General features: G+C 49.3%; 4 protein-coding genes across 4 annotated transcripts; 3 read left to right on the top strand and 1 right to left on the bottom strand.

The window, feature by feature from the left end:
* Window positions 1-1,315: 1,315 nt before the first annotated feature.
* FIBRA_01539 (uncharacterized protein) lies at window positions 1,316-3,585 on the bottom strand (the record flags this gene model as incomplete). Its single annotated transcript, XM_012323414.1, has 2 exons — window positions 1,316-2,346; window positions 2,409-3,585. 2 exons carry the CDS (start codon window positions 3,583-3,585, stop codon window positions 1,316-1,318), a joined length of 2,208 nt encoding a protein of 735 aa, XP_012178804.1.
* A 1,303-nt stretch (window positions 3,586-4,888) lies between these two features.
* FIBRA_01538 (uncharacterized protein) lies at window positions 4,889-7,254 on the top strand (the record flags this gene model as incomplete). The annotated part of the gene is made up of 14 exons (XM_012323413.1): window positions 4,889-5,015; window positions 5,092-5,189; window positions 5,253-5,344; window positions 5,395-5,438; window positions 5,492-5,589; window positions 5,640-5,812; window positions 5,878-6,128; window positions 6,176-6,242; window positions 6,300-6,494; window positions 6,552-6,581; window positions 6,637-6,870; window positions 6,927-6,959; window positions 7,017-7,045; window positions 7,094-7,254. The coding sequence occupies 14 exons, from the start codon at window positions 4,889-4,891 to the stop codon at window positions 7,252-7,254; spliced, it is 1,632 nt and encodes a 543-aa protein (XP_012178803.1).
* Window positions 7,255-8,499: 1,245 nt separating this feature from the next.
* On the top strand, window positions 8,500-10,847 carry FIBRA_01537 (uncharacterized protein; the record flags this gene model as incomplete). The annotated part of the gene is made up of 14 exons (XM_012323412.1): window positions 8,500-8,635; window positions 8,695-8,792; window positions 8,851-8,942; window positions 8,994-9,037; window positions 9,086-9,183; window positions 9,233-9,405; window positions 9,457-9,710; window positions 9,759-9,825; window positions 9,879-10,073; window positions 10,131-10,160; window positions 10,223-10,456; window positions 10,511-10,543; window positions 10,601-10,629; window positions 10,687-10,847. 14 exons carry the CDS (start codon window positions 8,500-8,502, stop codon window positions 10,845-10,847), a joined length of 1,644 nt encoding a protein of 547 aa, XP_012178802.1.
* Window positions 10,848-11,671: 824 nt separating this feature from the next.
* Window positions 11,672-14,022, top strand: FIBRA_01536 (uncharacterized protein; the record flags this gene model as incomplete). Its single annotated transcript, XM_012323411.1, has 14 exons — window positions 11,672-11,807; window positions 11,862-11,959; window positions 12,021-12,112; window positions 12,168-12,211; window positions 12,260-12,357; window positions 12,407-12,579; window positions 12,639-12,892; window positions 12,942-13,008; window positions 13,062-13,256; window positions 13,314-13,343; window positions 13,405-13,638; window positions 13,692-13,724; window positions 13,782-13,810; window positions 13,862-14,022. The coding sequence occupies 14 exons, from the start codon at window positions 11,672-11,674 to the stop codon at window positions 14,020-14,022; spliced, it is 1,644 nt and encodes a 547-aa protein (XP_012178801.1).
* Between the last annotated feature and the right edge of the window lie 699 nt (window positions 14,023-14,721).

Genomic DNA, 14,721 nt, shown 5'->3' with positions numbered 1-14,721 from the left:
TCTACCGCCGCTGCTTGGAGCGGCGGTACGCCAGCCAATCTAAAAGAGAATAGGGAAAGGACTCGCATTTTAGAAGACTTTTACGATCCGATGGCTTTATCGTCCTCTCCGGCTCGTCGGTAGATTGTGGCGTTCGCCCCGATGGGACATGTTCCGAAATTACTGAGTAAATGGTCAGCCACGGACATCCGAAGCTCGCAAGAGCGAAGATTGGAGGAAATATCTACTCGCAGCTTATGGCACTTCGCTGTTCATTGGGAGCTCGATGCGGGGTAGTTTAAGCGCCTACAGACCGTACAATCGCCGCCCCACCCCCGTCCCGCCATGGCTGAGAGGTGTAATACCTGAGTTTGATCCTGAATCCTGAGGCCTATAACATCTGCCACGTAAGTGGTACCCCGAGTAATATTACGGCCAGGCCTACTGGGCATCATGCCATGTCCACTGTCTGGACCCTGGTTAAGTGAGATGACTCTGGAGAGTTAGATAGGTTCAGTTCTAGCAGCTGCTAATGTGCAGTACTGTGGTTGTGAAAACGGTGGTGGTCCACTGGTGGGTATTCAAAAAGATGAAAGGTTCGCATTGTCTGTCGTGGATTGGCTGGAGGCTAATGTCAATCAAAACGCTTTCCGATAGCTACGCGACAATGGCGGATCATGATAGAAGAGGCATAGACGACTGCCCTACACTGAGTCTGAGATCGGTCGCGGTTCTAGTAGTACTAGCCAAGAAGAGTCCTGCATTGGTGGAAGCGCTTCAGCGCTAACCATCGCAACCAAACGTTTTGTGCGCCTGACCAAAGCTTATGCAGGGGCCATCTACATATAATATTATATGGGACGTTGTCATTTGCTCTCTGGTACATAACAACTTTCAATGACGCTTAGTACCACCATTCGCTAGGATATCATGAGCAAAAATATATACGAAATTTGACATACAGTTCCAGAGCTACATCGTATTTGTACACTATGGAAACTCAAGACCGCTGGTATAACTTATTAGTACACTGTGACACCCATACAGCTGCAGAGCGGGACGAGAACCACGAAGAGGAATGCGGATATACCAAGCGAAATAGATATACCAAGCGAAGTAAACACAAACGAGAAGGTATGGGAAATTTCATGCCTGGGATAGACTAAGACGATTGACGAAAACTCGAAGGATAAATAGATGCAGGACGCAGGGGCGGAAGACAATAATTTATCCCTGTTAGTGGAGATATTATGCTTCATGAGTGGAGAGATGTGAAAAAGTAATTGACTATACATCAGAACCCACTTCTTCTAGAGACCTACGTCTCTGAGCGGGATCATAAAGGCGCCCTCCCGCGCCCCATTTTCTTGTTTGCACTAGGATCCACGCTACGACTGCGAGCGGCGTGGGCTTTGCCCAGTATCGGTCTGGGTGTCGATGCAGTTGAGTAAACCAGTGTCGGAGAGGGACACCACGACGTAAGAGGAAGTGGCACGGGCGCGGGTGGCATGCTCTCTGGTCGTCCGTGTCTGTGATCGTCTTTCTTCAAAATGCTTTGTAATTGCTGTCGAGCTGTCGGAAGTAGAACGTCACCAGAGCCTTCCACCTCTTGACCATCCACCCGGCTGACGTCTTCGTACAGCTCGGAGACGCTTCCCTCCGATTTATCAAGGATGAATTCATCTGCATCAAACGATGTTTTCGAATCGACGCAAACCGGAGAACGCTCAGCGCGGACAGCGTCGCGCGGGGTGAGCAAAACCTCCAGCGGGCTGACCGAGCGCGATTGCGACGTGGAGGCTTGTTCGAGCCACTGAGATTTTGGACGCCGTCCGCGTTCGCGTTCCACGTGCGACTTGCGAGGACTAGCTAGAATGGCACAGTCGTCACGGGCAGGCGAGGATGACTCAGATGACGACGAAGACGTTGTCCGCAAGATAGCATTTGTAAGTGCTGAGAACGTGGGTTCCGTCGGACGAGGGTGCGCGGGAGTGCGGCCGTGAGAGTGTGGGTCGTATGGGTGATGTGGGTGGCGAGATTGGCTACGACTCGAGCGCCGGGCGGAAGAGATCGAACGACTCGTCGAGCGCGTGGCACGCGAAGAAGATCTGTAGCTCTCCCCGTCGTCGATGGCAGCGGTGTCCAGGGGCACTCTGAGACGGGATCGAGAGCGTGACTCCGAAGGGATCCTGGACGGTCTCACATCAGGAGACGACATCATACGATCGCCCGCCTCGCTCGACCCGATCCGCCAAGCGAATTCATCGACTGTCGCGATGTTCCAACGGTTAGGAACTGACCTTTCCAGGCAGCCCCGCAGAACACATTCTGCACCACGCCCAACGTCTTTTGGTAACTCATACACGCCTACCAGATAAGAATCCGACATTAGATACGGCTAGTACGTAATGCTTATCTCTCGGACGTACCATGTAAAATTTTCATCTGCAATCGAGGTTCGTACGAGTCGGCGAAAGGCAGACGACCCGTCAGCAATACGTACAACATGACTCCCAATGCCCATATATCTTGTGCTGGACTCGCTACGTACTGGGCCGAAGAGTGTGGAAGGAGCAGCTCAGGCGATGCATACGGCAATGAGCCCTGTTGGTATCGGTTAGATATCGCGGATGGCTGAGTTGAAGATGAAGGAAGAGGGCTGGAATTTCGATGCCGAGAACCACCGTGATGTCGTATCAGGGACAAGTGTGTCGACAGCGGGCCTTGTTTGCTGTGCGATTTTCTTGACTGTGTTGCAAAGGCAGATGCGTGCGCCCTGCGCAGTTTTGATCCTACCGTTTCGCTCTCGCTCTCGTTCTCGCTCTCGCACTCGTCCAGCCTGCGTGCCATTCCGAAGTCGGCGATTTTACAGACACCCATCTCGTCTACGAGCACATTCTCCGGCTTTATGTCCCCGTGAACCACCCTTGCCACTTCATGCAGGTACCGTAGCCCCCGCACCACCTGCCTGAACATCATCCCCACATCGTCCTGCGCTAGCCCCGGCCGCCCGTCCCGCTTGAGGATATCAAACAGACACCCTGCCGGACAGTACAGCGTTACAAAGTAATCTGCAAACAGAGTCTGGTTCACGGAGAACAAGGGAAGAACATGCTCATGGCTGAGGGTGCTCCAGATAGCTGCTTCATGGTCGAGGCGCTTTCGGGCACGGGCGGGATCTGGCTGTTTTGACAGGTCAGAACGACGCACGATTTTTATGGCAACCGTTCCGCCTTGTAGCGACGACGCCTGACGGATAGTGGAGAAACCTCCCACACCAATAACGGAACCCAGCTTATATCCAGAGATGTATTCCCCTTCCGCATCTGGTGCCGGTGCTGGTTCCGCAGACGGGCTGAAAGAAGACAAGAACATGGCTGCTGGCGACATAGAGAGGTCCGATTCTGGAGTATCTCCTTGTGAAAACGAAGATGAGAAAGGAGAGGTATAAGAAGGCAATCCAGGAGCTGATGATTCGCGGGAGAGACACTGCTCGCGTTCATCGTCGTTTAGCCAGATCTCTCTAGATGAGCACGATGGAGATTCATCTGGAGAGAGGAGGGAGGACAACCCGATAGGCTTTTTCGAAGTAACAGTATAGCGCATCCAAGGACAAAAACAAAGGTAAGTTGAACGACGACGAGAACGAAGACGGTCGATGTGGAGGTCGTGTGGGGAAGATGAAGAACGGAGGAGTTAGAGAGGGAGCCGTTCAGGGAATGTTGATGGCAGACAGTCCGCGGTCTTCCGCCGGAACTTGCTTGGCCTTCGAGTTATGTAATACATGATCTCATTAATTTCTGCACACTTTATCAACGATCCAATCATCATCTTAATTACAGAGTAGTTAACATAAAATCAGTATATGATTATATTTAAATAAAATTCTAATAAGTGGAATCATAAGGATGGATAACTTCATGAAGTCGAATCTCGATACCAATCACAAATCAATCACACACACAAATCAATCACAGTGTCGCTTGACCGAGCAAGTCGAATCGCTCTGTGAACGCACAAGTCAAGTATTTCTACCCGCTGACAGCGCCCACGCATAAAAATCGGATGAGCTTGAAGAATTAGCATCGTAGCTCAATATGAATGGTCAGTCAGTCGACCCCGTACATGCACGGTGACGACGCCACGGACCCTGCTTCAGTCTATGGTCAGCGGATTCCTATGATGCAGATAGCAATATTTCAAAGTCTTCGTTACGGACCGCGAAGGAACGCTCAAATATGAAACGAGCGTTTGCCTTCCGCGGCTTGTTGCAAGCCCTCCGGTGAGTAGACTATCACAGTCTCAAGGTAGTATAGAGCTGGGCGAATGCAGAACTTACATATCCCGTATTGCAGATACGGCGGGCCCCCACATCGTCCGCTGTTCGGACATTATGCGCATTGTATTGCGATCGTGAGAATGGCGTTCTCTGTTCAGAATTATTGCCGATTCGCGAGAGCGGTCGCGTGTCACGCGGCGTCCCTACGTAGTAGTATTGAGACCGCCTTCGCAACCCATTAGCACATTGTAAGTGGCGGCTCAATCTCTTCATTTCTGCTGAAATGGTACGCCCGATAGCCGGCTTCCAGACTGGTGTGCGTCGATCTTCTTCGGTGCTCCCGTGAGACCCCATAACACGAGACTCTCCGAGATTCGCTACTCAAATGCTTCTACACCTCTTTATAATCTAGTATGTGTAAACATATCCGACAATCACGCCTGCTTTGTTTGCGTTCATGACGATAAGCGATCCCGGGCTTGCGTGGACTACTGGCTGCATTCATGCCGCTGGATGGCGGCCCGTCCACTCATGCCGTGTTACTACGGAAATACACTGTTTATATAGCCTTGACTTCGAGAAGGTCCACATTCACATTCACAGTGACTTTGGCGACCTTTGATAGCAGTCATGGCGGGGACAATCTTTCTCCTGCTCATCAGTGCCGCGTTCATGACATGGCGCTATCTCGTTCGCCGACCTACTGCGCCCATCATCGATAAAATTCCTGGGCCTGCCCCAGATACATTCTTGAGAGGTGTGTATCTCACTTTTGTCCTTGATACCAGTCGTGTTGTCACAGTGCTATGGAACACAATCTCAATGTCCTGTAGGAAACCTCCCCCGTTTCCTGTCTCGTCACGGCTCGGATTTCCAGCGCCATGTAGCGTTGGATTATGGTCCAGTTTCAAAGATACACGGGATTCTGGGCGTATGTATATCTTCGAACCTAGCGTCCTAGAGATTGACAGGCTGAGCGCTTCGATATGTTCAGCGTCCGATTTTGTATATCTCTGACCCCAAGGCGTTGCACCACATCATTATCAAAGAAGAGCCTATATTCCAAGAGACTAGCGCATTCCTGAAGTGCTTGTATATGGTTGTGAGCTAACTTCAGTTCTGACGACCTATTTCAGGTCCAACATGTTGATGTTCGGCCCCGGTCTGCTTTCCACTGCCGGTGAGTATATTTCCATGTGACGTCATTAATCATTGATATATAACCTTGCGTAGGCGACGTTCACAGGAGGCAACGCAAGATGCTGAATCCAGCGTTCTCTACCGTCCATATGCGTTCTATGATACCGATATTTTACCAGGTTGTGCACAAGGTTAATTTTCTCTTTGTTGAGAGAACTGGTGTCTGATAGACTGTGAATAGTTGCGGAATGCTGTTGCAAAGCAAGTGAAGGAGGGCTCTCAGGAAGTCGACATGTTGAATTGGATGGGTCGTACTGCTTTGGAGCTCATCGGGCAAGGTGGACTGGGATATTCTTTCGACCCTCTCACACAAGATATGCAGAACGAGTATGGTAACGCCTTGAAATCATGGTTGTTCGTATCATCTGTTTAGTGGTTTTAGTTCTCCTCGCGCTGATTGTAGTGATTCACCTTCTCAGCCCGAATATGCAGAAGGTCGCCATGTTGCGGCGTTTCACGCCTTTGTTTGCGAATATGGGTCCGGCGTGGTTTAGGCGATTTGTCTTGAGCTTGATCCCCATCGCAAAAATTCAAAAGGTTAAGGAGCTCGTCGACACTATGACTGCAAGATCGCACGAGATTTTCCGAGGAAAGAAGGCTGCTCTGCGCCGTGGTGACGAAGAGCTGTTGCGCCAAGTTGGGGAAGGAAGGGACATAATGAGTATCCTTAGTATGTCCTTTGGCCATCCGCAGAATCAGTGCTCACTGGCAATCCAGTCAGGGAGAATTCTGGAACATCAGATACTAATAGGTTGCCGGACGAAGAACTCATAGCGCAGATGTCGTGAGTGCCGTCATTCTTGCTCCATCCAACTTATAATACTGACGTGTCAATTTGAAGTCTTCTTGTGCTTGCAGCGACCGACACTACTTCGAATTCCCTCTCTCGGATGTTACAACTGCTTTCTGAGCATCCAGATGTCCAAGAGAAGCTGCGTCAGGAACTTTTGGAAGCAGGCGCGGGAGATGGTTTGTCATATGACGAATTAGACCAGCTGCCCTACCTCGACAGTATATGCCGAGAGACTTTGCGTGTGTGAGTTGTGATAGTACTCTGAAGCCAATGATGCAGCTGATTGCAGTCGACCGGTAGCTATCCGGCGGCTCCTGTTGTGATCCGCGTGTACGTCGTTCTTGCGGTCTATACTACGAGAAAGGTCTGATGGTCATTTACCCAGAGCCACTAAGGACACTGTTCTCCCGCTGTCCGAGCCGATTGTTGGCACTGATGGCACCATGATCTCCGAGATACCTATTTCCAAGGGAATGGAGGTTATTGTTGGCATATTGGGCTGCAATTCGAGCAAGGCACTCTGGGGAGAGGATGCTCTGGAATGGAAGCCCGAGCGATGGCTCTCTCCCCTTCCTGCTACCGTCACGAAGAACACCATTCCTGGTGTCTATTCTAATTTGTCAGCTCTGAATATTTCTTTCTTGAATTATGGTACTGACCAGCTTGAGTGAATAGAATGACCTTCATTGGTGGAAAACGCGCCTGCATGTATGTTCTTCTGACCATAATTTCATAGGAAATCCGTGCTAATGCTCATTTGTGTAGTGGATTTAAGTTCTCAGAGATGGAGATGAGTGGGTATAAAGCTTATCAAGTAACGCGTTGCTGACAAACGGGTGCAGAGGTCGTCATGTCTGTACTTCTCTCGAACTTTCGATTCCGCTCAACCGATAAACCTATCGAATGGAACGTCGGTGGGGTTCGATATCCTACCGTGGGGAAAATAGACAACACCCCCCAGCTACCGCTCCAGGTCGAACTATTGAAGGATATCAAGGCGTAATAAGTTTCTCTATCATTTGCACATTTTTCGCACTCGCTACACGCACGCACAGACCATCCCTCTTTGTTTTTTCTCCATGTTTTGCGCGTTTCACTTCTTGTCGCTCATTCTGTTCTTTGACATTTCTCTCGTTACTGCTGTGTCGATGCTTCCTCAGGCTTCTTGGCATTCACGATAAATCTGGGCGGAGGGTCTCGAGACATTTGTCCTGTCGCTAATGCCAAGTCGTGGCTCTACGGTGGCTATCTTAGATCGGGGTAGTTGGCATTGACTTGATCTTCAGCTGTGGCGTCGTGACAGCTGAAATATAGACCACTCAGTAGTAGGCTAGTAGCCAAGCGTTGCAATTTATAATCGAATTGTGCGATTTATTAGTGGGCGGTATGAGAAACCGAATAACTGTGTCGTGGATACGGTTCAATCATCATTTTAAAATGAACTTCAAACACGCACGGGCAGTGTTTATACACTACCAATATTACAACATATTTCTAATAAAAATTCTGTGAAAATACTCCATGACATACAGGACGTATTTGAAATATCAATACTCTGAATATGCCCGATAAATACTACTTAGGATATATCCATCAAAACTTCCCAGAAGGCAACTGTTGACATGAATTTCCGCAGAATATTTACAGTATTTCCAAAAGAAATTCAATGAGGATTTTGCATGTATTTTCACAGGATTTCTGGTGGAAATACACTGTTATGCGTGCCGCGGTGTATCATACTACTCGCTTCCGACTTTTGACTCTAAAACTGCGATCATTCGGGCGTGCGCCACTGAATGTCATATTGCTTTAGCGCATACACCACTCGGCGTTATCCGACTCAACTCCTTTTGCTGCGCTGACCACGTCGCGGTCACTGAGTCGCAGTCTCTGACAAAATTTACACAAAATGCAGCTGATCATTTGTGAGATAGAAAGTATAGATACAGAACTCTAGTCTCACTTCGGATTCTCGGTCAGTTACGCCACCACGGCCGCAACGGCGAGGTAAGATGACTGATGTTCACTTACGTTTCGGCGACTTTTGGGCGCAGCGGGTCTGTGCCGGATCACGTCCGTTTCCGCAGACTGACCGCAGACCGATGTTTTGTTACGAGGGACAGCGTTAGTATTCGAGTATAAAGCCAACCGGAGCGTCACCCATGAAGCTTCGTTCCTACTACTGAATTTGCCATACCAAGCCACTCACTTTAAATTTCCACTCAAACGTCCGTCTGCACGAACGCTCATGTTCGACACATCCCTCTGGACGTCGCTTCTTCTTGTCGGCGCAGTTCTCTTTCTAGGAAAATATGTGTACGGGCGCAGAGCTCTGTCTACATTACACAATATTCCCGGACCCCCCTCGTCCTCTTTCTGGATCGGTATGTATACGAAGGTCTTACAGCTCTGAGGCTAAACACATTCATGCAACAATTATCAGGCAACCTAGGTCAATACTTCTCTCGGCAAGGCTCGGAATTCCAGCGCCACGTTGCTCAGGACTACGGATCCGTAACGAAGATCCACGGCCGTTTCGGTGTATGTCTGCCTCAACCACGTGTATTCGTAAAATTATAAAAATATTGTAATTTTTCAGAGTCCTGTTTTATATGTCTCTGACCCCAAGGCGTTACACACAATTGTCATTAAGGAGGAGCACATATTCCAGAATCCCACGGCAACACTATCGTACGTATGTACTGCACTAGATCTTCACATGGCACTCATCTCTTGATACAGATTCAGGCAAATGATGTTCGGTCCTGGACTACTGAGTACACAAGGTAATTCTTAAGGCTGTCGCCGGTTCTTCGAATTTACTGTGAGCGTAGGGGAGAAACATCGCAAACAACGAAAGTTGCTCAATCCGGCATTCTCCATCAACCATATGCGTTATATGCTGCCAATATTTTATCACGTAGTGCATAAGGTATCTGAGGCGCATTCCGGATGCGCTAGAATGAACTAACGCCAACTAGCTTCGGGTAGCCATCGATAGGCAGGTGTCTGATGGCCCTCAAGAGATTGACATTCTCAATTGGATGGGTCGTACCGCTCTCGAACTGATCGGGCAAGGCGGACTTGGCTATTCGTTCGACCCGCTTGTAGAAGACGTGCAAAACGATTATGGTGATGCTTTGAAGAACTTATTGTTCGTGTCCCTTGTAGAAATGCTGATATGCTGATTAAGATGAGATGGCAGACCGAATTTGGGAAAAGTATTACCTATGGTGCGATTCGTCCTCCCGTTAATTGCGAGGTTTAGCCCAGCAAAGCTCGGGCGAAGCGTAATCGATCGCGTCCCGCATGGGGAGGTTCAAGCTGTCAAAACGATTATTGACACAATGGACCGTCGATCGCGCGCGATCTATGAAAGCAAGAAAGCGGCTCTTCGCGCAGGAGATGAGGCTGTTTTGCAGCAAATGGGAGAAGGAAAGGATATCATGAGCATTCTCAGTAAGGTCCGCTGATTTATATTCTTGTCAATCGCTCACATCCATATAGTCAGAGCAAATTCTACCACATCCGTCGACGATCGGCTGAGGGACGACGAGCTCATAGCTCAGATGTCGTGAGTATTACATTTTTATCCGAGGGTACCAGAGTGCTCAAGCAACACTCAAGAACCTTCGTATTCGCTGCCACAGACACGACATCAAACACGCTGGCTCGCATACTGCAGTCCCTGGCCGAGCATCCAGAGGTCCAGGATAAATTACGCGCGGAGCTTCTTGATGCCGATGCAGGAGGTAGCTTGTCATACGACGAACTTGATCAGCTGCCTTTCCTGGATAGCGTTTGTCGGGAAACGTTGCGACTGTAAGTCATGTTTCGCTCACTATTCTTGTTGCTTTTGATGCAACCAATTCGCCAAAGGTATCCCCCGGTTCGAGCACTTTCCCGCACGTAAGTACTTGTCTAGCTCCTCTTTTATCTACCTCGGCTGAGGTTTGAGCGATCATGTGAAGTGCAAACCATGATACTGTACTACCGTTGTCTGAGCCGATCGTCGGGATAGATGGGATTCTCATCCGGGAGATTCCCATTCCAAAGGGAACCACGGTCATGATCGGAGTCTTGGGCTGCAACACTAGCAAAAAGATCTGGGGTGAGGACGCTGACGAGTGGAAGCCCGAGCGTTGGCTCTCCCCGTTGCCTGGCACCGTTACCAAAGATACTATTCCTGGTGTTTATTCCAACTTGTGAGAGCGATCAATCATCCTGATATGCAAGACGTTGACAAACATCATCTGCAGGATGACTTTCATCGGTGGTAGAAGAGCTTGCATGTAAGCTTTCAAGTCAATGATTGCGACATTGCATCGACGCTAATGGTAACTTTTCAGCGGGTTCAAGTTCTCTGAGATGGAGATGAGTGCGTAGTCGAAAAATCCTGCCCGCATGCTTGATGCTCATATTTCGCGCACTGCAGAGGTGGTGCTGTCGGTCTTGTTAACCAGTTTCACGTTCAGTTTGTCGGATAAGCCCATCGAATGGAATGTTGCGGGCGTCCGCTATCCTACCGTAGGCAAAGAAGGCAAAACTCCGCAAATGCCGCTCAAGGTGGGATCCCTTCGCGGTGCGAAAATTTGAACCACTGTCGCTGTCCCTATGCTCGTTCCATGACCTTAATTCACTGGACTTAGACTCGCATTCTCAATACTTACCAATAGGCATTCCTTGAGTGCTAGTGAAATAATATCTTTGCTAGTTCTATTTATGCAGCTTTACAATGCCGACCTAATTTCCAGACGCCCTGGCGCTGTCACAACTAGAATGAGAAATACTTGTATGCGATATTAATAGTGGAGGCGTGTTGCGACTGGAAGCTCGGTGATTGTGAGGAATCAGATGCCGATATGGCCAAGCCGATGCAACCTGAGTATAAAATGATGGATCTTATGTTTGATTTTGAATCCGCGATCGCTGCCGAGGGCAGCTTGGCCGATCCGCGATTCGGCGGTGTCCGTGTCTACCCGCTGACCTGCTGCGATCATCATCAGTGACCAGATTGTACGTTGAATACAAAGTTCTACTCCCACCTTGCACCTCGAGAATTCCGTTATGTATACGCGTCTTCACGGCCGCAGTGGAGTTGACTCATACTGCTTTACGTTTCGGTCACTTTCGAAATGGAGAGTCCGTGCCGAGCCTCTTCCGTGACAGGAGGCCGATTTTAGTTACGAGAAGAGTGTTGACGAGAGTATAAAGCGAGCGGGGCATCCCTCACGAGTCTCTAGATCCGTCTCCATACTATTTGTACGCCACAAACTACGACGCGAGTCAGCCTTGCGAGGACCGCCTCTCCCTGTTGCCTCTAGTCTCCATTTCTTGTGGCTATCTTTGATTCTCCCACCTCTTGAGACTCCCTTATCTTGCTGGTCTTCTTCCCTGCAGCGTTGTCTGCTCAAGTCCTCATGTTCGACACGTCTCTCTGGACATCACTTCTTCTAGTCGGCGCGGTTTGCCTTCTGGTAAACTATGTGCACGGACGCAGGGCTCGGTCTACGCTAAACAATATCCCGGGACCTCCCCCGTCCTCGTTATGGGTTGGTACGTACACAAAGAAGTGACAACTGGGCCATGTGTTCATACCACATTTATCAGGTAACCTGGGCCAGTACTTCGCTCGGCATGGCTCGGAATTCCAGCGTCACATTGCTCAAGACTACGGACCCGTAACAAAGGTCCACGGCCGTTTCAATGTATGCGTGTTTCGGCTATGCGTTTTCATGTGACTTACTACGTCCGATCCCAAACTATCAGAGCCCCATTCTGTACGTGTCTGATCCAAAGGCCCTACACACGATCGTCGTGAAGGAGGAGCATATATTCCAAAACTCTGAGGCAACGCAGTCGTAAGTATCATGTCGCATTGGATCTATTCCGTGGCGCTCATATTATATGATCCAGAACCCGACATATCATGCTCGGTCCCGGGTTACTGAGCATGCAAGGTAATTCTAGAAATAATCGCTCACCCTCGAAACTGACCATGAGTGCAGGAGAGAAACATCGTAAACAACGGAAGTTACTCAACCCGGCATTCTCGATCAAACACATGCGCTATATGCTGCCGATATTTTATCAAGTTGTGGATAAGGTATCTGTGCTACGCCTCGGATGCGCTGGAATGAGCTAACGAATATCAGCTTCGAGTGGCTATCGAGAGACAGGTGGCTAGTGGCCCTCAGGAGATCGACATGCTGAACTGGATGAGTCGTACCGCTCTGGAGCTGATCGGACAAGGCGGTCTTGGATATTCGTTCGACCCGCTTGTGGAAGACGTGAAGAATGATTATGGCGATGCTCTGAAGAGCATAGTGTCGGTTTCTACTTCTTACCTGTAGAAGTCAGCAAATGCTGATTTAGATGAGATGACAGGCCGAATTTGGGGAAAATATTACCCATGGTACGATTGGTTCTCCCGTTTATTGTAAGATTAGGACCAGCGAAGTTCCGGCGAAGCATAGTCGATCGCATTCCACATGAGGAGGTTCAGGCTGTCAAGAATACTGTTGACACAATGGACCGTCGATCTCGTGAGATTTACGAAGAAAAGAAAGCGGCCATTCGTCATGGAGATGAGGCTGTTTTGCAACAAATGGGAGAAGGAAAAGATATCATGAGTATTCTTAGTGAGATTTTCTTCCCAATTTTACTGCGCGTCGCTGACATGCATTGAAGTGAACGCAAATACTACGACGTCGGCCGACGACCGACTGACGGAAGATGAGCTGATAGCTCAGATGTCGTAAGTCCTACATTATTTGATCGAAGAGAGCTGAAACATTAAGCAACACAAAGGACCTTTGTATTTGCTGCCACAGACACGACGTCGAACGCGCTGGCTCGCATCTTGCAGTGCTTAGCTGAGCGCCCAGATGTTCAGGACAAGTTGCGCGCGGAGCTTCTCGAGGCCGGTGCAGGAGGCAGCTTATCCTACGACGAGCTCGACCAATTGCCTCTCCTTGACAGCGTTTGTCGGGAGACATTGCGACTGTGAGTGATTACGTCGCTATTTATTGTCACCATTTTTGATGCCACCAATTTCCAAAGATATCCCCCGGTTCGAACATTAACCCGCAAGTAAGTACCCCTCCTAATCATCGCTGACTTGCCTTGGCTGATCTTTGGCGATTCTGCGAAGTGCAAACCAGGATACTGTGCTACCGTTGTCTGAGCCGGTCGTTGGGATTGATGGGAGTCTTGTCCAAGAGATTCCTGTTCCAAAGGGAACCACAGTCATGATCGGAATCTTGGGCTGCAATACCAGAAAAGCAGTATGGGGCGAGGATGCTGATGAGTGGAAGCCTGAGCGTTGGCTCTCGCCGTTGCCTGGTACCGTCACAAAGACAACCATTCCTGGTGTCTACTCCAACCTGTGAGTAGAACAGTCGTCTCGATATGCAAGACTTTGATAGATGTCACTTACAGGATGACTTTCATTGGTGGCAAGAGAGCTTGCATGTAAGCCTTTACATTAGTGACCGCAGCATCGACCTATTCTTACCTGTTGTTCATCAGTGGATTCAAGTTCTCCGAGATGGAGATGAGTGCGTGACGAGTCATATCTATGGCGCACTCAAAACTGACACTCCACGCAGAGGTGGTGCTATCGGGTTTGCTGACTAGTTTTACGTTCAGCCTGTCGGACAAACCCATCCAATGGATCGCTGCCGGTATCCGCTACCCTTCCGTAGACAAGGAAGGGAAGATCCCACAGATGCCGCTCAAGGTGGGAATCTTTACTGGCGCGAAGGCCTGAGGCTTGAAGTGGTAGCACCGTTTGTCTGCAAGCTCCCTACGAAGTATACCTGCACTCTTGATAGCGGTAATCAGTAGTTGTCAGGTTCTCGATGCTCGATGTGGTATCTTGAGCAGGACGCCTCCGTGCTTGTAATGAGTTACATCTGAGTTCGGCCAATAATCAATAAGTACGTATGCAACGCTTTCGCAGTGAAACCTCGGATGTTTACCATCGCCTGAGCCAATAATTGTGACGTCGCCATGGCTTGATGCGTGAGCGCCGGACTTTGCCAAAGCCTTGGCCAAGGTCTAGCGCATCAAAATGTAGACTTGCCCTGAACGCGCCTCACGCCGCCGTCAAGCGCTCAAGCGCTCGTCACTCAGACCACCGTCGCGCGTTTGGATCGTGAGTTTCAAGGCAATGCTGGTCGAAACATCGTGATACTTGGAGTTCACTATAGCTATCATTTCGGATTCTACGTTAGCCTCTGAGTGACTGAGTAGTGGCACGAACTTCAAGCGTGATTTGGACATTTATCGGCCTGGAGCATTCTTGCCTACCGACCAGAAGGAAAGCTTGATAAATGTATGTTTTGCCGCTTTGCTTTCAGCTGCAACGAAAGGCCATATGCACAGATTGTTTTAATTAGCATGTGCGCATTTTGGTAATGGCATTTGCGTAATTTCCCTGTGGTGAGGAAGAATGCTACCAAAAGCA

Source organism: Fibroporia radiculosa (assembly GCF_000313525.1).
Source record: "Fibroporia radiculosa TFFH 294 genomic supercontigs, scaffold698, whole genome shotgun sequence".
In the NCBI taxonomy this organism is placed as follows: domain Eukaryota; kingdom Fungi; phylum Basidiomycota; class Agaricomycetes; order Polyporales; family Fibroporiaceae; genus Fibroporia; species Fibroporia radiculosa.
This window is presented reverse-complemented; position numbering and strand designations above follow the sequence as displayed.